Here is a 23746-nt window from a genome sequence, read left to right as displayed (position 1 = left end):
ACATCATGAAACTCAAACCATCTGTCTGCACAGTCTGAAGCCTGTGTGCATGTATGATGTTGTGCTTTATTAATGATGATCTATCCTGATGGAGAATTATGTTTTCCCACCATTAGAATGACAGGACTGCATCAGGTCAGTCTGCTATAACGTGATGTAATTGTTGCATCAGGAAATAGAATGATAAAATAAAGAATAAAGAGAGTGCAGGTGTGTTTGGAGCGTACCTGGTAGGCTCGAATCAGTGATTGCACGGCTAGGTGATCCTTCACTAGCTTCTCCACATTAGGCTGAACCCCCATCAGTGCCTGGACTCTGGTCTGTCCTTCAGAAAGCCCACTGAGTGGCGGAGGACTCTGGTAGGCCAAACCAGGTGGAGCTCCAGCGTTAGCGTTGCGAAAAAATATATCCCAGGACTGCAGGGAGAAGAAGAGATGGTTCACTCAGAACATTTAAATAAAGTACTCAAAGATTTCACCTCAGTGGTGGATCATAGGCACTAATTCTGACAGTATGAGAACCCTGAGCAAAACATCAAGGTTTTAGCGTGGTATATGCTCCTGAATATTGGTTTTCATTTGCCATCCATCCACCTATCCATCCATCCATCTATCCACCTATTCATCCATCCATCCATCCATCCGTCCGTCCGTCCAACCATCCATCCATCCATCCATCCGTCCATCCATCTGTCCGTCCATCCATCCATCCGTCCGTCCGTCCAACCATCCATCCATCCATCCATCCATCCATCCATCCATCTTCTGTCGTTTATCCGGGGTCGGGTCGTGGGGGCAGCACTCTAAGCAGGGAAGCCCAGACTTCCCTCTCCCCAGCCACATTTGCCAACTCTGCGGGGGGGTCCCGAGGCGTTCCCAGGCCAGCCGAGAGATATAATCCCTCCAGCGTGTCCTGGGTCTTCCCCGGGGTCTCCTCCCAGAGGGACGTGCCTGGAACACCTCACCAGGGAGGTCCAGGAGGCATCCTGACCAGATGCTCGAGCCACCTCAACTGGTTCCTCTCGATGCGGAGGAGCAGCGGCTCTACTCTGTTCTCCTCCCGGATGACCGAGCTCCTCACCCTATCTCTAAGGGAGAGCCCGGCCACCCTGCGGAGGAAACTCATTTCAGCCGCCTGTATACGAGATCTGGTTCTTTCGGTCACGACCCACAGCTCATGACCATAGGTGAGGGTAGGAACATAGATCGACTGGTAAATCGAGAGCTTCACCTTCTGGCTCAGCTCCTTCTTCACCACAACAAACTGGTACAGAGTCCGCATTACTGCAGACGCCGCACCGATCTGTCTGTCGATCTCACGCTCCATCCTTCCCTCACTTGTGAACAAGACCCCGAGATATTTAAACTCCTCCACTTGAGGCAGGACCTGACTCCCGACCCGGAGAGGGCAATCCACCCTATTCCGGCTGAGGACCATGGTCTCAGATTTGGAAGTGCTGATTCTCATCCCAGCCGCTCCACACTCGGCCGCGAATTGCTCAAGCGAGAGCTGGAGATCACGACCAGATGAAGCCAACAGCTTTTTAAATGACTGGCTTTAAAAAAAAAAAAACCGTATTTGGTTTAACGACGCCTTCGCCATCCACCCCCTCAGCCATCTTCGCTACTCACACAACACTCATACGCTTTTACCACACCTGTAAATAACTCCTGGTACACCTGACTTGCACACGCTCCCTGTGATTTATAAGGTTCATTCCTAAGGCACAGTACAACGAAAAATATATAAAAAATATAATAGTATATATAATAGTATATAATAGTATTCATTCAACTTTTCCACTCCATGATATACCTTGAAACTGGAGCTCATCCCTAATGGTAAGACATGAAGTCACCTGACAGGCGAGTTCTGCCAGATCATTTGCTGAGATAAAGCTCACTTTCACGCTGCTTCACCATCTGAGTTTCTACTTGAAGAGGAGAGAAATTAGCTTGGTGCTATGAGAGGCTTTCCAGATCAGTGCTATAACGTCCCCCTCTGTTGTGCTCATCAGCAATACGACATGTTTCCCACACACCTGTAAGTGTTTGTTTACAACAGGTGGAACAGTTAGAAACAACAGACGACTGATGGACATCTGCTACAACAGGCCCTTTGCTGTTCATGTAAGAAAGTGTGTTCAGTTTTGTATTTAAAAAAAGTGTGAAAGTGTGAGTCAAAGACCTCCAGGTTGATCCAGCAGCTGATGTTTATCGACAAGTGGACGTTGTTCCACTTGGCTCGCTAGAAGCTAAGTTTAAAGTTCAGGATGTTTCCAAACCTGAATTTTACACAATTTCCACAGCTGTGTTTACCTTATAAATCAGATTATATTATTAATTTTTGATGGTTTTGATGGTTGACTAAAAATGTTTAAAAAAATAAAGAAAATTTTGACTTGAATAATAAAATTATTGTTGGAACTGAGTCACTCGTGGAAATCCTACATGAGGTTGATTAAAGGCAGAAAAACAGTAGAAAATACAGAGAAAAAGCAGTGATCTAATCACCTAATCTGACTGCTCATAGCGTTTAACTGTTTCTATCATGTACTTTTACTATTTATAAGGATTCTTTAAATCCTTAAAACTTCAAGCATTTTTTGTTTTTGTTTGCGCCACCTCCTTTTATAATGCAAAAACGCATGTAGAGTCTAAACTCTTGTGATCCCAGTCACCATAATATTTTTTAGGACAGCCTCAGTTATGATGAGGATAAAATTATGTCAAATAAATGTATCAATAGATAAAGCATCATAAAGGCCGACCAAAACAACAAAATAGGATCTATTACTAACTAAGGCTTGAAGAAAAAACACACATATCGACATTGACCAATCCTTTTCTCATCTGCACGTCTTGGAAAAATAAATATTGGCACTAAAAAAAAACAAACAAAGGAATTATTTATATAGAAACTTTTCCTCCAACCATGTTTAGCTATTATTAATGCCACTATTTACGTACAATACTCATAAATCCAGCTCCAACCCGGCTCTTTTTCTGAACCAAAAAGGTTTTCTTGGCTTTGTTTTGCCAACAAGGACCTTTATGTTTCTCCCTTTTTGTCATCAGGTCCGCTCCATTTCCATCAGCTGGGGGATGACGCGAGGAGAAGTGATGAGGAGCTGAGGAAGAGAAGGGGAAAGTGCTTTTCCAGTGGAGAGAGGGTTTACCACAACAAAGGAGGCACAGACTTTTCTGGAGCAAAGTTGATAATAAAAATATTAAAAAGTTGATGAGACAGAACTTTAGTCAAACTCAATACGGACAGAAGTTGTTTGAAGAATCATTTTAATGCACGGTTCTGGTAAATGATGCAGACCTGCTTGTTCAATGCTCCTGATTGAATATTACTTCCATTTTAAACCATCTAACTAGTCCAAAGTTTGAATGGTGATGATTTTTTTATTGTGAATATATGATAAATAATACTTTTCTCATGGATTTCTTACTGTGGATTTACTATAGAGTTTATGAATAAACATTACATTTTGCAGCTTATTGTAAAACTCTTTGACAGGATAAAAATGGGTAAAAAAAAAAAAAAAAAAAAAAAAGGCCATCCAAGGAGGTAAAGTTTCATCCTCATATGCTGCCAAATAAATGATCAACGTAAGAAAAGTGGCCCAGAACGAGGCAGATTTGTGTGAGATGTGTCTTAAACTGGTTCCTGCATACTTGTCATAATCTAAAAGAGACCAAAGTTCAAATGGATATTATGTGAGCTCATGACATTATGCAGAAAGTTGTACCAATGCAGTTTATGCTGTTATAACAGAGTGCAACGTTTTACTAGATCAGCATCAGAAATGAAAGCGTACATGTTTCATACATGCACTGGACTGATTAAATCCGTGGATTCATCCCAACTAACTGTCAGGAACACAGTTGTATTCTGAAGTTTTGTGCACTTCCATGTAGTGCTATTTGCAAGGCTCAGCACCAAGCGTGTGTACTCTTACTTGGTATTAATAAAAGCGTACCAATACCACACTAGTCAAGCCAGCGCAGATGTGTTTGATGACATGCTTCGGACATGTTTTAAAAGAAATAAATGCCTTGAATATTTAAATGTGACATTTTTTTGTTCCACTAAAAGCGAGATCTTTGTTTCAAAACCACACATTTATAGTTGTATTTAGGTAAAATGTTCCAAATCAAACTAAAACGTGTTGAAATGGTTCGACCTGTAATGTTATTATATTTGTATTGGTGAGGTAATTTCAGAAAGGATGGGTCATTTATTACAACCTAATGAAATCTTACACAGTTATAACAGCAATAATAACCATAGTCACAATAATGTTCACATAAACACATCTGGTATCAGCAAATATCGGTATCTGCAGATATTCCAGTTTCAGATCAGAACTCCTAAAAAAGTGTATCATGCATCCCTAGTTGCAAACATACAAGATATAATAGTAGCAGAAACGTTGATGATTCAGGACTCGAACCTTTAGATGAAAAAAAAAAACAGATTAATATGTTCTAATTTCCCTTCAGAGAATTAAAAAGCACTTTTACATTAAATGAATTGAAATGCTTTATTGGCATAAATATTTTCTTAATCCCAGATGGAATTTTCAATGTCATAGTAGTTTTTTTTAATAAATAACTTTGATTTATTTTAATAAATCAAATTTGTAAATGAGAAAGGAAGTGAGGAATCATTCAACAAACCTTAAGTACAATGCGTTTTTTTGTGTGTAGCGCTAAATGTAAATATAAATTGTGTTAATGCAAATGGTGCGCTACAAAGTCAGACTGTAATCTGTAATATGTTGTATTTTTCATTAGTTCAGTCATGTTTGTTAGCAGAAGACCAGAGAGGTTTGTTCCAATGTTCTTCACCTGGTGCAACCGCCTGGCTTTGGCCTGGTTATCGCTAACGTACTCTCTGCTCCATGGCTTCCTGCTACTGCTTTACAACTGAAACATGCAAAAAACAAAAAAGCCAAGCAGATGGATGAGAGGGACTATTTGTGTAAACTTTACCCCATTAGATTTTGGGCCTGGTAGCTGTCACCGCTTACATCGCGTTTTGATCTTTTCTGAACCTACAGGAAGTGGGTGAAGGGTACACAGGAGTACACAACGTGCAGAGTACACAATGCAAACATTGAGACCGATGTGACATGAAATGTTCAGAGGTGAGCAGAGGTGAACAGCTGCAGGAAAACAGACTTCGGACGTAAGACAGAGTCTGACTGGAACATGAGATTTCCTTCTAGGTACGGCTTCCTTCCAGGAAACACAGACTAATCTAGTTAAATGTTCAGGGTACAATGTTTTCCAGGCGTTGCACAAATTTCATCTTACACAGCAAACATGTCAGTACATGTTTAATGTTTATAATCAATCAATAAAAAAAAACTCTGCAAGACAATGCGAAGGAAATAAAGCCGCATTACAGAAAGTTTTAACTTGCCAGATGAGCAAGTGATGAACTGGCGATAAGACCAGGGTGCTCTCTGCCTCTCGCCCAAGCGGCAACCTCCGGCGGTTAAAAGTGAAGCCTACGTAGAAGTGCATGAAACTGCAGTTCCCCCTTCATCCACTAGGGGCTCCAAAACAGAGCAAATCCCCATAGACTCCCATGTTAAAAAGACCAACTTCACAGCAGAAATAAACATGTTTACAGCACAAATAAACATGTTTACAGCAGAAATAAACATGTTTACAGCCTGGAACCAAAATCCATTTTAGGTTTAATAGGTCAGGTTTACCTTCATGACAACTGTGGGGGAGTGAATCTTTTTCTAACTCGCCCGTTTTAAAGTAATTTAATCTCGAAGTTCGGCATATTTAGGGGCGTGTCCTTTTAATTGACAGGTACCCGATTTCCCGCTTCAAGTCAGAAGAACGTAGAACAACCACGGTTTTTAGCCGGTTAACAACGTGACTTAGCTTTAGCCCGCTTACCTCCGTTAGCTGGTTAGCTCCTGTTATCGCCGTGTTAGCTAGTTAGCTCTAAGCTACAGGCAGCTAGGAGTTCGCTCGATGTCAATCATCCACCATGACGCTCACAGCCCCCCTCTCAGCTCCACCTCTTTGCCCATATTTGTATTTTCTGGGCGAGACGACGCGCATGACGCTGCCAACATGGTGATGGTAGGAACCGCCCACCGAGCTTCAATTCAGCTCTTCAGAGACCTACAGGTGACGTCACGGAGGTTCCGCCCATCTCTTTATATACAGTCTATGCTCTCGCCCAATGCTTACTGGGATATTCTCCAGTTTCCCTGCAACCCTGAACTGGACTATAAGCAGTAAGAAAATAATTAATTAGCCATAACTAATGGCTTAATTATGAGTAGATGAAGAAATCTGTGAACGCTTCACTTTATCAACCAGTTACTACTAATATGGGCGCGGCATCTTATAACAACAGCTTGACTAGTTGCAGTTTTCTCACGTGGACATGAGTGTTCTCATGAAGATCAAATTCAACACTTTCTGCAAACATCACTCATCCACAACATCAGACATCGGCTTACTGTACCTTGTGCACATTCCTTGGATTTTCCAGCCAGGCGTAGTACATCTCTTCAACATAATTAGAGCTGGTGCCATTAAGGAAGGGCTCAGCAGCCACAGAGGCATTCAGGTGCCTCGCAGGCGGAAACGTCCTTCTGCGCCCATCCAGCCCTGTCAGTCTGGTCTGCGACAGACTCTGGGCTGTCTGTGCAGCTGTTAAAGGCCGCAGCCTTGCAACTGTAGTCCTTAAGCGGTGCATTCCTGCAGCTCAGCCACTGCTCCTTACCCTGCACTTTCCTACTGGGAGAAGATGGATGCAGTAGATGTATCCTGAATGAGGGGATCCTCCAGCTCCTCTGGGCTGTACTAGTGAAGTTTTTCCCAGGAATCCCACTTCTTCCCTTTCGCCTCGCCTCCTCTGGTTCCTCTTTAGTCTAGATGGAACGTATACATAAAAGGGAAAAAGTAATCTATTAATGAATAAAATATAACTATAGATAAAACTGTACGATAAACAGTAGGGCTGTGACGACATGCTTTTGTCCCAATTCGATTCAGATTTCTTTGGGTGCCAATTCAATTTAAATTGCGATTCTCACAATTCTTTGATATTGCTGATTTTTGTAGATAAAAAACAAAAAATATGTTTAAAACTTTTTTTTGCTTGTCAGTTTTCCTGATTTCAATGAGGAAAAAAACAACAACACAGCAGCCAGACCATCATTCTGCTGCTATAATGCCCAAGAAGACAAGTTAAAAGATCAATAAAAGCAATAAAAATGACAAAAAACTTATAATGGATTATTTTTGTTTATTTGGGGAAAAATGATTTTTTTTTTTTTTTTTTTGTTACAAAATTGATTTTAAAATTGTGAAGCCAAAAAAAATCCCGGTTTTCGATTTTTCTAGTAGATTTTCCTACCCCTAATAAACTGTGTTGACAACCCTGAAGGACTTTGATTATTTAATTGCAGAATTACAGGTTCAGATTCACATTAAGAAGAGAATTTAAATCATTTAGTTTTAATATATATATATAATATATCTTACATTTCAACAAGGTGTGCAGACTTTAAGCATGGGATGGGAAATGATTTAATATAACAAGCATGAAAATCTGTAGAACAAATTCCACTCTTAAAGCCATTTCACCACTGAAGGAACATTTTCATTAAGGCTGCAACCATAAAGTCTTGTTTTCATTACTGATTAATCCCCTGATCAATCCACAGTCCATGTTAATAATCTCTTTAACTCCAACAACTCACGTTCATGCACCTCAAAGAGCAAAATGTTACTTTTCCATGTCTGATTTGGTGCAAATCGCTTCAGTTTAAACTAGAGAAACATCTAGTTTCTATATTATATATACAGTAATATGGCAGAAGGAGCGCGAGCCCCCGGAACGCGACTCAGGTACAGTGAACAGGAGCGCTTACGAAGCAAACTGAGGGTCACGTGACCCACTCCCATTTACAAACTGGACAGAAAAGTTAGTTTTCCTCTGCGAAGAGACGCGCGAGCTCAAACACGTCATTTCCATCAGGTTTCTTACCTTTTCTCTGCAGGTACGCGCGCGGCTTCTCCCTCTGCGACCTCCGGTGTTGCGAGCTCAGCGCGTGAGCAACCTGCGTCTGTTTGCGCGTGTGTGCGCAGGCATGAGCTGCGGGTGCGCGCCTTGGCTCTGGTCCTGATGTGCGTCACGCCGGCGGTGACGTCAGCTGAACGGGACGTACTAAGAAATCATTTTCTGTTTTGGGAGAAAGTCTGGTCCTTACCTCAGAGGTTTTTATTAACAAACTAAGTGGAAAAAAGTCTCCTTTAAGTTACTCCACAGATTTTATCCCACAAATATCCGTATAAATAAGTTTCAGATGAATGTGGATGTGAAAAGCTGTGTTTGTGGTCTACATCCTGAGACCGTTTCATTTGTTTTGGTCCTGTCAGGTCACATATAATCTCTGGAGAGATGTTCATTCATTTATTATTGCTAATATTCTTCCTGATTTCTCCTTGTACTACAACGATGTTATACTTGTTTGTTTTTGTTTTGTTTTTTTTGTTGTTGTTGTTTTTTTTTAATAGTAATGCACTTTTTCTTGTAAATCTAATTTTATTTGTGGCCAAACATCACATTCATAAATGCAAGTTTACAAGAAAAACTCCACTTTTTTGGTGCTAAAGGCTGAAACTGGAGAAGTTTGTCTCAACTTGTATTCCAATACAAAACATAAGGCTGTTAAAATAGTCAATATTTGCTCTGAGTTTAAGGTATTTGTTTGAATGACAATATGAATAATTATGAATAGTAAAAAAAAAAAAAAAAGTATACCAATAATAATATGAATAATATTGGGGTTTTTTTTTTCTTTCTTTTTCTTTTATTTATTTATTTTTTCTATTTCTCTTAATATGTTTTCATATTCTCTCAGTTTGCTGCTCTCACTATATGCATCACTACGTTCTTGTGGATGTATTCTTGAATTGATAATTCTCAGTAAAGCTTTGAAATAATAATAATAATAATAATAATAATATAATAATAATTTTCTATTGTTTTTATTGTATAAAAATGAAAGATATTAATAAATAATTGGTAAATTAAACAAAACAAATTTTTATTTCTTTTTTTTTACAGTTGCCAGTCTTGTGAACAACAAGGATGTTACAGTCATCACATGTATAAAATGAGTATTTAAGTATTAACCTTATAATATTATTATCCATCAGAAGTTTCCAACCTATTTTCTCTCAGGACCTCCTTAATACAACTGCCAAAAAAGCTGCAGCAGTGACATAAAAGAAATAGATAAACCTTAAACTGACCAAAAATTGGATAAAATAGAAAAGCAGCACTGACATATTAAAGTGTCATTTAATAAAAATTTAATGTTAATATTTAGACCAAACAAACTGTTAATAAAGTAGAGCAGATAAACTCACAGAAAGCACACATACATGATGAATTTAGTTTAAAAATTTATATGATTTACCAGCAAAATCATTAAAAATACAATTATAAGCACATCAGCTAAAAGCAACAAGTGTAGAGTCTGCTGATCTCATGCAGAGGTAAGAATGTGGTGGATGATCAGAACATCCGAGCGCCTGAGGCGACACCTGGCATGACATGAAGTTAATTAACAATCTGCAAACAGTGAACATGTTTGTTTAGCTACAGGGAGAAAACAGCGCCAGTATGATGATATGAAAACATGTTTTCTACATTTGCACTTGGTATGTACTTCACATGATCTTGTGTTTATTCACACACAGACAGGTGTGTGTCTGTTTACGGAGCTAAGTTATGGAAATCCTGAAACAAAGAGCCACAATGTTGCACAATGTTTTCATATTAAAAAATGTACAAGGATAGAATTATGAGATGGTTTTTTTTTGTTTGTTTGTTTTTCTCTCTTATTTTTTGCTGAGGTAGTGTGTGGTGACCTGGTTAGGGTGGGGGTTAATTTAATTTAGTTAAGTCAACTCAACATATTATTATTATTCGAAAGGTGCTTTATGGGGCAGATTATATAAGATTTAATCTTCTATCTGTGCCTATTTGTTCATGTATAACAATGTAAAGTTAAAGTGAACATGAAATGAACAAATAAAGAAATTCCTCATCATATTCATTTATTGGCCAGAAAGTGCCCCGTATGAATGAATGATACACTTTATCTGGGTGACGTATAAGTTTCATGAACTTATCTGAAAATCCACTCACATAAATTTCACCTCATTTAAAGCCAATAACATCCATTATTAATGACTTATTGTGTTAATAGAACACAACTGTTATAAATGTACCTGTCTGAATCATATTTAATTACAGTATACACTTATTTAATATATACTGTGTATTTAATAGATTTTTATGTACAATAATGTACAACGGAAACAGAAAAACTAGTGTACACTGTTGCTCTACATACTTTTACTATTTACCTGTGTAATAAGTAGTGTGTGTAAACTGTTTTTACAGCCTGGTGACATGATACATAATGACAAAGCAAAGTGAGAGGAAATCAGTCCAACTCAAATACGCCATGAAGACCAGACGACCTCACCGTTTAGATAAAACATGATTTGTGACCTGTTGTACTTTTACAAGTACATCTGTACACTCTGGTTCAGTGCAAAATATACTTCATTCATTGCTCCACCCAGAACAAAGCCATTCATTTCAACCTTTGTACTCCTGACACTGATTACATAAAGAGCGAGTTGACCGAGCTGTCATCCACGCAGCATTAAAGTCACTAATGACTAATGACGGATCTTTGTTGATAGAGGTATTTAGATCCTTCATTTAACAAAAGTACCAACACAACAAAGTAGAAATATTCCATGACAAGTAAAATCCTTCTCAGCTCTTTTCTGAGAAGTGACTGAAGCTTCTCATTGTGTTATTGAAAGGATGTGAAGAATTTTCCATTATGCTCAGCTGCTGATGCAGCAATCAGCTCCAGTAGCTCCAGTTTCCCCCAGCACTGAACCAGTACAGATCAGTTCCTTTAACACTAGAAGTATGGCATGGTAGCAGGAGAGGAAAACTCCTGGTTTTCAGGTGTTAGCACAGCTGTGGGAACATGCAGGACTGTAATTCACTGCTATCTTCGGTGTGCATGTGACAAGTAAACAACTTTAAACTTGGAGGAACAAGAGAGAACAGAGCAATTTCTACTTAAGACGGCAGCTCAGATCTTTCAGTGCCTGCATCAACATGTTGTGGATCTTCCATCGCAGCATCAGTGACTTAACGCCAGTAAAACAGGATCCATCCATCCATTTTTCACCGCCTAGCCGGGGTTGAGAAGCAGGGACAACACAGGATGTAAACTAAAAAGACAAAAAAAGTTATTTATACACATTTATAATATTTACAGTGAACACACAGTGCATTATATAAACATTTGAGTGCAGTTATAGAGACATGATGATGATTGGATTTTGTCTTGAGTTTCCAGTTAAGTCTGTTGTCCAGCTGATCCTTAAGGTATATTCAATTTCTGTTCAGCTTTATTTGTACAGCGCCACTTCACAGCAATGTTGTCTCAGGGCACTTATCAGACACATCAGTTCAAGCCAATTCATAGACAGAATAGCTAATAGAAACCAACTGATGGCATCGAGTCATGACTTCAATCCAATCCCCCATCCTGAGCTGCACGCGGCGACAGTGGGAAGGAAAAAACTCAATTTTAACAAGAAGAAAACCAGAACCCGACTCAGGGAGGGCAGCCATCTGCCTCGACTGGTTGGGGTGGGGAGGACAGGAAAGACAGAACAACATGTACAACTGCACTTATTCAGGAAGACCTGCGGAAAAAGGAGAAATATGTAATGGCAATGCTGCATAGACTGTGTATAAAGAGACAGGCGGAGCCTCCGTGACGTCACCCGTAGGTTTCTGAAGAGCTGAATTGAAGCTCGGTGGGCGGTACCTGCCGTCGCCATGTTGGCAGCGTCATGCACGTCATCTCACCCGGAAAATACAAATATGGGCAAAGAGGTGGAGCTGAGAGGGGGGCTGTGAGCGTCATGGAGGATGATTGACATCGTGCGAACTCTGAGCTTTCTGTAGCTAAGAGCTAACTGACTAACCCGAAGATAACAGGAGCTAACCAGCTAATGGAGGTAAGTGGGCTAAAGCTAAGTCACGTTGTTAACCGGCTAAAAATCGCGGTTGTTCTACATTCTTCTGACTTGAAGTGGGAAAATGGTACCTGTCAATCAAAAGGACACGCCCCTAAATATGCCGAACTTCAAGATTTAATTACTTTTAAACAGGCGAGTTAGAAAAAAAATTCACTCCCCCCACAGTTGTCATGAAGGTAAACCTGACCTATAAACCTAAAATGGATTTTTGAACCAGGCTGTAAACATGTTTATTTCTGCTGTGAAGTTGGTCTTTTTAACATGGGAGTCTATGGGGATTTGCTCTGTTTTGCAGCCCCTAGTGGATGAAGGGGGAACTGCAGTTTCATGCACTTCCGCATAGATTTCACTTTTTACCGCCAGAGGTTGCCGCTTGCAATGTAGAAAAGCTTTGTTTTAAAAATGCCCAGTCAGCGTTTCTCAGTCACGTCCTTATCGCTCACCTGAACAGAGGGAAAGAAATCAGGAGGCTCTTTCACACCAGTTTAAACAGCTTAAACGTTACAACACAGCCCAGCACTCATTAATGGAAGAAGGAGCAACTTCCTCATTGATCTGATTAAAGTACTAATACTGTCACAGCGTGTCCTGAATGGGAAGGAAGAGGCACACTTTTAACATCACTTCACTTTCTGCAGCAACTGAGAAGGAGAAGAAAGATAGACCACCGAACACGGGAGGTAAAACAACACACGTCATCGGGACAGGACGAGGTAACGAGCATGCTCAGAACGACCGGAATTAACTTAGAGCGGAACGAAGGTTTACATGACAGAGGAATTAAATAGTTCGGGATTAAAATGTGAATAAACTAGAAACTAACATCGGAATTAAGTTTAATTCTGAATAGAAATTTGCATTAGGAATTAAGTGTTTACATGGTCGTTTTTCATCAGTTTAAAGCGGAATAAACTTTTATTCTGGATTAAACAGGAATTAAAACTCCCATGTAAACGTATGGAGTGGTTGGTGGAGGTTTGAGCTCTGCAAGTTCTTTAGTCGCTCTTTTGTTCTGTATTTTTAACCTTGGCCTGTCTTCTTCTTATTCTTTCTTTACTGTGGAGGACTTTGGTCATTGCTGTTAAGTAGTTTATAAATAAATATGGATAATAAAAAATAAACAAAGCAAAATGTACAAATTTATCAGCTCTTTTTCTGTCTGAATTATAGGAAAGGAATCATTAATCGCGTAACCTAATTTTTTTTCTCTCTCTTTGACATGTAGTTCATAATTAGCTGCTCTAATGTTAAAGTTTACCTAATTTTTTTTAACACTTTTAATCTGTATTTGGGAAGACATGGAGACATTTTTCCTTTTGGAAGTGAGGAGAAACGTTTTCAGTTCTTATTACTAATAAGTTTGTCTTTGTGTCCTAAATTTTAAATATTTAGAAGTAACTTTAAATGCTTTAGATGGCTGTGCAAGTCAAACCCTGCATTGTCAGGCTTATTAAACAATTATGATCTTATTCATATCTTTAAATCAGGGATATTAAAGCCAGGGAAGCACTAACTCTGGACCTCTTGGGCCAGTGTGCTGCAGGTTTTTCTCACTTGATTCAAATAAAATAATTCTACCTGTTAATGCACAATTAATTTAAATCAGGTGTTGCAGCAGGGAAACATCTAAAACCTGCAGGACTCTGTGACCCCAGAGGACAGGAGTTCCTCAGATCCAAGACTGGGAAACAGTTTTAGATGATAACCCTTTGGATTGTGTAAATACATACCTTGTCTCAATGTCATGTCATTCTTCGTTTTAGCCACTAACCTTACATTTCTAAAGTGAACTTTCAGTTTTGCTCTATCTTTATTAGAAACATGAGCCTTTTTTGGTTTAAATGTTTGACCTTATAAGCTGAATGTCCCATGAACAATACAACATATTTACAGTACTATAAACTCTTCACTTAGAAGACAGCTTTCTTAATAAGTTGGGATTTGCCGTGCGTTACCTCAAGTACTGATTTCTAAATAAAGTGTATATTTATAATTTGTAAAATATTGAGCACGGGAGCAATATAGGCTCTGTTTTAATAGTTTGGAGATACTTTTGGCATTTTAACCGCTATAATAGTAAAATATTATAGGATAAAACAGGTGAGGTACAGCAATAAACCATGATAATTACAGTTTTAACAAGTTATTATTATAATTATAGTTTTAACAAGTATATTACTATTTTCTTTTCTTTTAATCAGAAAATAATGAAAACAATTACCAATAAGCAGCATTTTTTCCAATATCTTTCCCTGTTATGTTTTTGAAAAACGGCTGACAAAGTTGTAGTTTTCTCTTCTTATATACTAAAGGCAAAACCACAGACTCTGATACAAGTTGTATATGTATTAAACCCCGTGGTTTACATATGACATTAGCTTCTGTACTCTTAGAAGAGAGGAAACTGAATAACCAGCTAACTGTGCTGCTTCAACCCAACAACTATGCTTTCCTAGCTGATAAATAACTTCAATCCAAAGTTTAAGTCATGTGAATGTTGACACTGGGTTAACAGGCAAACACTCCATAAAGCATTACCTGTGCTTTCTGCCATCATTTAATAAACATTTATTGGATTTGAGAGGATTTTGGACTGCTAGTAGATTTATATCTGGTTTCTGAAAACAGCACTATGAACGCAGACTCACTGTGAAGCTACAAGTCTAAGAAGATCAACTTTGTCAGAAACATCTTTTACACTGAAGAACAAAAAATGTCCTCAGTAACATTAACACCTCAACACACAACACTGTCAAATGGTTTTTAAAAAAATCCAAATAAACATAAAAAAAAATCACAGGCTTCAATTATCAGTTTAAATGCATCAGATTTATTTACTCAGTGCAAGCTCTTGGCCTCATATTCCTCATAGAAATGCCTTGTTTCACTTGAACATATTTAGCATGGTAAAGTCTTTAAGGAGCCATAATGTGCATATAGAGGTTTATAAATTTATTTCAGGGATCTATTACAGCAGGTTTAAGTGCTTAAACGTACACATCTTTTCAGTCTGTACATTGCTAAGACAACCGTTACCTTCGGTCTAAAATGCTGTTTTAGCTCCTGTTGCTTTAAGGCTCCGCCCACAAACAATCCAGTCTGCCCTGATTGGTCAGCCTCTTGATTCAAAACAGTGGGCTGAAAATTAGTGTTTTTATTTCTGTTTGCAAGCTAAACAAGCCACCAGGTAGGTGTTACACAAATGTCTTTCAATGTGATGGAGCTAAGTAAGTCAGGATAAAACCTGTGCAACAAACCAGGCATTTCATGCTGATGAAAACAGTAAATGGAGCCATTTTAAATCTGAACTTGAGGCAGCGATCTGTCAAAAGGCTGTCATTATCCTCACCAACAACACATTTTTATAAACAAATGAACAGTTTGCATTTTCAACAGTTTAGGCAACATTTTAAAGTTCACCAGCAGTTCAGTTCAAAAAGAAAAAACGACCAATTAAAATGTACGTTAACATCCAACTTAGTAATGCTTTAACTTGGAATATCATGCAAGTAAATACCACCACAAGGAAACTGGAAGCGTACATAAACAGCAGGATACTATTATTTTTAACCACTGTCATAGTTTCAGTAGATCATTTGCAATGTTCGGCACACAGAGAATCTTAAATAATGACAGAAATATCTTAGCATGCTGCATGGTTTTCACTGTCTCACAGAGCGGCTCTGAAGGGTCCGGTGCACACACAGAGGTGTCGGGTCAAGGGTAGTTACACTCCAGAGAAAAAGGTAAAAACAACAAGAGGCAACAAAAAAGAAAAAACAACAAAAGAACTGTATAATTAAAAACACCCACTGGTCTCTCACGGCGAGACTCGTGATTCTGTTTGTTCATTTCACACAGGCGGTCTTAGTCGTGCAGAGAAACAGCCACAGGTAATATTAAGAGTACATGTAGGAGTCATGCTCATCATAAAAAAAAAAAAACAAAGGAGAGATTCAAATGGCTAATAATAATAATACTGAACAGTTGTAAGAGCACAATGATAGGCTGCAGCCATAATAACACGAGGATTAATAACTTCATGTTGGAAACGAGGAGAGAGCCTCACGTGAGGCCGACAGGATAAAGGACAGGTGTTCTCCAGGAGACGCAGGCTAAAGGAGTCTCTTTGTTGCAGCTGATTTGCTCTGTGATGTCATGTAGGTTGAGCTTTAACTGTCCGCCGTGGTCATCGAGAGAGTGTGTGCAGAGTGCAGGAGGACGACTCCAACCCCAGAATCCTCAACCCCCCCCTCTACATGCACCTGCACCTCTCTCTCAGCCCCGATTCCTCCTCTTGGATCATCCACTTCGGCTCTGCTCCACCTCCTCATGCTACCTGGGAAAAAAACCAGTGAATACATCAGAAGCCATGTCTGTGTCCATGCGATGAATGTACAGACAAGTGCCTCCAGTTTTTACAGATTTAAATGTGACATCAGCTCTTGCTAGTTATGTTTCATCAGTCTAATCTCAAGAGTTTATGGAAAAAAAAAGTTCAAACATGTTTCTTGGTAATTTGAATTTACTGATTCTGATATTTATGCTTTGGGACTCGGTTATGAGCAAACCTTTTGGGTTCTTATTTAAGCGTGTTTATATCCACACTGCGTGAAGAGAGAGAAATTAAAGCTCTTTCATGTAAAAATTGCAAATAATTGCCCCTAATTCCCTTCAGAAACAGGAGCATTTTTAAATAGCTTGAAGTAAGGAAATGAAACAAACTAGTGGAGCGGTGAAGGTTTTCTCTTCTTCATCAGAGTAGCAGGTCGAAGATCTGGAACAGATACCAATTCTCTTGTCTTTGGAATATGTTTAAAACCTATTTAAATCCACTATGGAGGGAACTATTAGAGCAACCGAGTCAACATGTAGCACTAGGAAGCATCATTACAAGTTCTGAACTTTCACAACAATAATGGACAGAGATTCCTTACACACCAAGAGTAGTGTGTTTAAACTGTTGTATAACTGCTACAATAAGCTAAAGCCTTTCCACTGCATGCAACTCTCTGACGGCAGGTAAACATGATGTGTTTCTCAAATCTGACATCAGGCTGAACATCACTGGGATGGATGGAACAAACTTCCAGCTGTCTGGACAGCAGGTTAAAACACTCTGATCTCTTTTTGTCCACAAGCTGTGTCTGTTCAGAACCTACACGTAAGAAAAGAAATGCGATTATGTAACGAAAGAGCGAGCTGTGTGCATTGTTGTAGCTCCAACTGTAGCATTCTGACAAAAGAGAAATTAAAAATGAATATATAAATGAAAATCAGTTTGTACATCCGGGTTTTGTCTTCCCACTTTTCTCAAGCTTCCTGAAAGCAGATTACACACTTCAAACGGAGCTAAACAGCCAGTTGTTCGCAGATTTTAGCAGGTTATTTAGCATGTGGAAAAAAAGGCTCAAGAGGAAGACATCGCTCTCGATGTCATTAATATAAAACAAACACTCAACATGCACTCAAAATAAGAAACTAGGTGGGGTTTTATAAGTTTCCAAGTAATGAAATAATGTATGATCTACATGAGCTCCAACACTTGTTGAGACAACATGATTTAAAAGGTCAAGTATTCAATTTAAATAAAGTAAATTAAAGGAAAAAACTCAATTGAACCAATACATTTTTAATTGGACTAGTTTAACCCAACTAAACTGATTAAGCAAATTAGTTAAATCATCACCATTAATGAACTTTAAGAACAGGAGGACCAAATTAGACTTTGGCAAAAGATTACATTTACAAAGCTGAAGCGATACTGAAACAGCATTGTTTGGGGGAAGGAAGCTGTAGCAGAGAAAAGCAGGAAGGAGATGTGAGGGTTTGTAGAAGACTCATGGCATGTTAGCACCTGGAACAAGGGTTTACTGGAACATACTGTATGGTCGGACTGGACGGAGCTTCACAATGATCTAAAAACAAACTGCAAGAACAACCCAGGACATGTTTAGGTGAAGAAGATGCAAATTAATTTACAGTATCTAATGTTTCTCGTGTTGAAGCCACGTTAAAGGCAGGAAAACCCACAAACCACTGCAATCAAGCCTGAAGAAAACATGTTAGAAATGGTTTTTAAATGATAAGAAATCCATATTTTATTTCTGGCTAACTGGTCTGATTAGCTCTTGCTCCAGACAAAGACATGGATGTTTGGTTAATTAGTTATTAATCACTTTTCACATGTTTGGATTAAATATCTGCCAAACGGCCTTTATGGTTCCTAAACCTTTCTTCCCTTTTATATATGAATTCCCTTCAAATAAGCCCATATTTATTATTTAACAAGAACTGAAACAACTTTCTAATCAGTACCTAGAATAAAAATGGTGCAAGTGTCCAAATTTGCAGATGAAACTGAAAATGCATCTCTAAATCTGTCCTGTCTTGCTGCTCCCTCCAGTCCTAACATGCCGTGTGAGAGTCATACCTCATCCCTGCAGCGGCGCAGCAGGAGCTCCTGAGCAGTGAAAGTGGACGTTTTGCCACCGGCTGTCCCTGCGGTGCCATACCCTCGTCTCTTCTGATTGGCTGGAGCGGGGACGGCCCTGGTTGTCCACAAACTGCGTCAGTCGGATGTATGCGATGCAGGCTGCGTCCTCTCCGATCATGTGCACGTGAGGGTTGAGGATAGTGGTGTGGATGGGTTTGCTGTTCTTGGAAAGGACTGAGAACAGAGAGGAAACCACTTCAGGATGTTGAAACGTTGAAACGTTACCAGTAAAAATCGGTGAAGCAGCAGCCTTACGATTGTCAAAGTAAAACCTATGGAAGTCCATGCCCTCCACCAGATTCCCCAGCCCCTCAGGCTCAAAGGAGGTAAGACCAGGGTCACAGATCTTCCTGCAAAAAACCAGACAATATATGCTTTTGAATAACGTTGTTATTTGTTGTCAATTCTTTTACATATTATACAGCATTAAACAACAAGTTTCTTTACTCTTTCAGGCCTCTGTTTTTAGAATTGTATAATAAACTGATTAAATCTCTGCAACCACAAAGTCTAAATGAATCTTTTAGGAGTCGCAGTAAAGGGAACAATTTAGAAATTATGTAAGACTTCAGGATATGTGTTAGAATAAATAAAGATGGCACATAGTAGACATGAAAAAGTCCCAACATGGTCATTTTATTCCAGTTTGGTAACATCTTCTCTCAGCATCCCCTAAGCGGGGAACCACAGATTTTAATCAGTTAAGTATATTATTTTTAACTATATCATTATTCATTTACTGCGATGGACTGGCGAGCTGTCCAGGGTGTACCCTGCCTGTCGCCCAAAGCCAGCTGGGATAGGCTCCAGCTTCCCCGCGACCCTGAATTGGAATAAGCGGTTTGGAAAATGAATGAATGAATGAATTATTCATTTATTTACCTATTTATTTACTTACTTATTTTTATTTATTTACTTATTTATTTACCTATTTATTTACTTACTTATTTTTATTTATTTACTTCTTTATTAACTTACTTACTTATTTTTATTTATTTACCTATTTATTTACTTACTTATTTTTTATTTGTGTTTTTTAATTGCTGATGTGGACCGGTGGGTCAGGAATAAAGATGGATGATGATAAAAAAGAAGTGAAACTTATTTGCCTACTTATTGAATTAATTACCTCCATGAGGAAAATAAAAACTTAGTTAAAATGTCAGCAGAACAAATTCTTTAAGCTGCTTAAACCTTTTGGATCGGTTTCATTTTCAACAATCTGATTTATTATTTTGTTGGTTTGATTCAGTGCCTGCACATTTTTTATGATAAATTAAAAGGCTTTTTGTTTTAAAAGACTCGTTGTGCTGCCGGTAAGTTGGTGTTATACCTGAATGAGCAGCCTGGAGCTAAGAAGATACTATTATAACAACAATCTGTATGTAATTTTTTTCATTCAAACAAATGTGAAGTCACACTAGCCTCTAGATAAAACACTGGTCGGTGTAAATCTGACATGCATGAAGATGATGTCTGATAATGAAATAAAAGATGACATCTTTCCTCAGAAATAACAACGCTCTTAACTTTAAACAGTAAGAAGTTATTTATAATCCAACTTTTATGATAAACTTAAACATTTATAAAAAAAAAAAAGATATTTATGGTTTTGTCCATCCGACACCACAACGTTTTAATCACAGTACCGTTTAGACTAACGGGAACTTTACTATTTGTTGCTGTATTTAAACACTGACTTTGTAACAGGACCTACTGTGCACGCAGCTATGTGGCTCTCGCATTCACATTTGAATCAGTTTCTGGTTATTACAACTTTCTGAGTCAATTAAGTAAGTTTTTCTCATTTTTGACACATCAGCACAGATGGTGATTTCCTAGCTAACTTGTGGGTAAGTTGTTACAGTTTCAGAGCCTTGATTTTAGATAATATGGTCACTAAATGTGTGTTTATGGAACGTAGTTGCTAAAATAAACCAAAACTATTAAAAATCAATGACAAAATAAAGAGAAAAACTCCAAACATGTCTGAGAATCTTACGGAAGCGTAGAGCTGTCATCCTCATGTAAAAAAAAAGTTTGGGCCTTATTACGTTATAACCTGATATGTTTTATTGTAAAAACGTATAACCACTTTAACGCTGGAGGGATTACATCTCTCAGCTGGCCCGGGAGCGCCTTGGGACCCTCCGCAGAGTTGGCGAATGTGGCTGGGGAGGGGGGCTTCCCTGGTTATGCTGCTGCCCCCGCGATCAGAACCCCGATAAGCGGTAGAGGAGGGATGGATAGATGACACTTGGATGCACCGATGATGTTTGCATTTACAGCGATTCTCGTGTCACTCAAGTTTCAATGAGAAATGATGCCACGTCATGGGGATTGGACTCATTTTTCCTTCTGTACAGACCCATGCCTTTTAAAACTGTCCTTAAACTACGCATATTTATTATAATGTTATCCAAAGTGTTCTATTCATTCATTCATTCATTTTCTGAACCGCTTAATCCAATTCAGGGTCGCGGGGAAGCTGGAGCCTATCCCAGCTGGCTTTGGGCGACAGGCAGGGTACACCCTGGACAGCTCGCCAGTCCATCGCAGGGCCCAAAGTGTTCCAAAGCACCATAATTTCACAATGTCTCAACCCAAGTAGGAAGAAAAACTCTATCAAGTCCTGTAAATGAGCCATTTGTGATCTCCTATCCACCCCGCACACAATTTCCTCATCTAAAGTCGAAAATGACCAAGTTCACGTTTTCAGATACGTGATATGTTTCACTTTTTACAATAAACTTATCACATTATAACGTAATAAGGCCCAAACTTTTTTTATGAGGATGACAGCGCTATGCTTTCGTAGAATCTAATATATCCTGCTTGCATTTGTTCATTTCCAACGAGGGTGTTGGGTGTTCATGTCAGTGCCGACTGGAACAGGAAAAAAAACCTGTTTGGGACGTTTTGACACAGAACTGCTTGCTGATTAAACTCTTAATGCGCGTTAATCTTGTTTCCTGTTTTTTGTATGTAAAACATATTTTATGCATAAATGAAGTGACTGTATTTCAAACTCTTTACATGTCCATGTTAATGTTCTTTTCTTTGACTTTATCTTCAAATTTACAAGAGTTTATAAATAAAGTTTGATTTGATATGTTTAAAAATTAAACATTTTGATTTTGATTTTGCATAAATGAAATAATCTTTTAATGATCAAATTTATTCCACATCATCTGTGAACATTGAAGGAAGTAAAAACCTTCTCACCATGGCTGCAGTTTATTAGATGTGTTTTCTGACTGGAGTTGACTTCAGCTCCATTTAATCCTCATTTTTTTAAAAGTACATTAAAATAAGAATTTATAGTAATTTGTGTGCATTTAAATGCTGTGAAATGATTTTATTCTACACAGCAAATGTAAACTTAGGCTAACTTTGGCTTGGATTTCCACTTGATTCCCTTAAACTGTGTGTATTTTTATCATGCATAATCTTTCATCTGCTTCCGTCATGTCTATGTGGAAATGGATTTCCACTGTGGACACACTTTACCCTTCCCTCCCCCTCCTCTCGCTTAGTCTGCCAAGCATTATTCTTAATTATATGTTGAGTAGAGAGGGGGAGAGCGGATAAAACAATAGACTGTAATTACTCTTTAATCTTTTAATACAACACATTTGTACGTCAATCAGATTAAAGGTTCTTTTATGGGTGATGGAGAGCTTAAACGTCCACTTCACAAGCTGAATTTGTACATTTTCCTGCTGCTGCTTGAAGTTTTATATGCAGTAAGAATGAAGAGAAGACTCACGCGTAGGCCTCAAAGTCTCCATTGTTGACCGCTTCGATGAGCTGCTCTGTGATCTTTATGATCTCTTGCTTGCGAGCTGTGAAGACAAAGATATTGTGATTAAAACTGAAGTTACAGACACCTTCACCATCCTCATCAACACACGTAAAACTCAGTTCCTGAAGCTAAAACTGAACGCAGCTCAGCCGAGAGGCTGATCAGTGATTACTTCTGCTCTGATCTTCATGGTTCTGCACATACACAGACTGCTACACAGCTTACGTACACCCCATCTTGTCTAGGTGCTGCGTGACTTTCTACCTCCATCCATCATCCATCATATCTTCCGTGTATTTGTGAGGCTGCTTGAGCTCATGGCGCTATTCTTGTCCCAGCCCATCGGATGAGATTTACTGTCCTTCTCCTGTCGCTTCCTCCCTACACTGAACGGACGGCTTAACTCGCTCGGATTGTCTCTCACCGTCCCTCCCTCCCTTCCTCCCTTCCTCTCTCTCTCTCATCGGATATTTTATTTTGTGCATTTTTCTGTAATGAAACAACTTTCATGCCACTTATTTATCTTCTTTATCATCTTAAAGCTTCATATTCTGTTTTACCAGAAGCGGAAACACAGCAGTGTTTAAACTCTTTAATGTGATTAAAAGGACAGTTCAGTTTATTTACATTAGACTCTCTAACTAAACTCCAGTTTTATTTACTTCGCCCAATTCTTAAGATCCAAGATCTACTATGCTGTAACTTTAGTATACCAAATACACCTGAGTCGAATGGTAGAATTCCTTCATGCAACTGCAAAAACTGAAATCTAAGATTAAAAATCTTAAATTGATATAAGATATATGTATGCCTATTTTTTCTAAAGGTAAGATAATTCTTAGTTTTTATTCCAGAGAATTCCTCTTGTTTTATGAGTATTTTTACTTGTTTTGGGAAGTCTTAACAAGCCAAACTTTCTTGTTCTGTTGGCAGATAATTTATCTTATTTTAAGCAACATTTACCTAATTTTTGTATATTTCTTTTTTTGTTTCTTAAGGCTGAGTTTTTGCAGTGTACATGTCTTTCAGCTCTGCAGAAGCCTGGTAACAAACCAGGTTCTGGTTCAGGTGTGTTTGGAGAAGAAGGGATGCCTCTAAAAGTTGCAGAACAGTAGCTCTGGAAGACTGTGATCTAAAATGTTTCACTATGGTGGAAACAGTTTTGGTAATACTGTGTCAGAAGTGTCTCTGTCGAGGTGCCGGCCAGGTAAAAGCCTGTAAATGTGAAGATGGAGCCCTTTGGTCAAGTGTTCCTGACCAAGAATCAGTCTGAGCTGAGAGTTAGAAGAGCTTTTCTCT

At 38.6% G+C, this 23746-nt stretch overlaps 2 protein-coding genes across 5 annotated transcripts in view; both read right to left on the bottom strand.

The window, feature by feature from the left end:
• ogdhb (oxoglutarate dehydrogenase b) overlaps positions 1–6744 on the bottom strand; it is a gene marked incomplete at both ends in the record, with an annotated part of 33113 nt that extends 26369 nt beyond the window's left edge. The window contains 2 exons of the mRNA XM_079257045.1: positions 228–416; positions 6511–6744. Coding sequence (XP_079113171.1) covers positions 228–416; positions 6511–6744 — 423 coding nt within the window. The remainder of the gene's footprint in view (positions 1–227; positions 417–6510) is intronic.
• Positions 6745–18580: 11836 nt separating this feature from the next.
• Positions 18581–23746, bottom strand: part of camk2b2 (calcium/calmodulin-dependent protein kinase (CaM kinase) II beta 2) — a gene marked incomplete at both ends in the record, with an annotated part of 54229 nt that continues 49063 nt past the window's right edge. For all 4 annotated transcript variants that reach the window (XM_079257210.1, XM_079257209.1, XM_079257212.1 and 1 more), the window contains 3 exons: positions 18581–18816; positions 18898–18992; positions 22412–22487. In XM_079257210.1, coding sequence (XP_079113336.1) covers positions 18581–18816; positions 18898–18992; positions 22412–22487 — 407 coding nt within the window. The remainder of the gene's footprint in view (positions 18817–18897; positions 18993–22411; positions 22488–23746) is intronic.

The sequence above is a fragment of the Telmatherina bonti genome (genome assembly GCF_933228915.1).
Source record: "Telmatherina bonti genome assembly, chromosome: 17".
Lineage (NCBI taxonomy): Eukaryota > Metazoa > Chordata > Actinopteri > Atheriniformes > Telmatherinidae > Telmatherina > Telmatherina bonti.
Note: the sequence above shows the minus strand (reverse complement) of the source record. Positions and strands in the feature narration are given on the sequence as shown.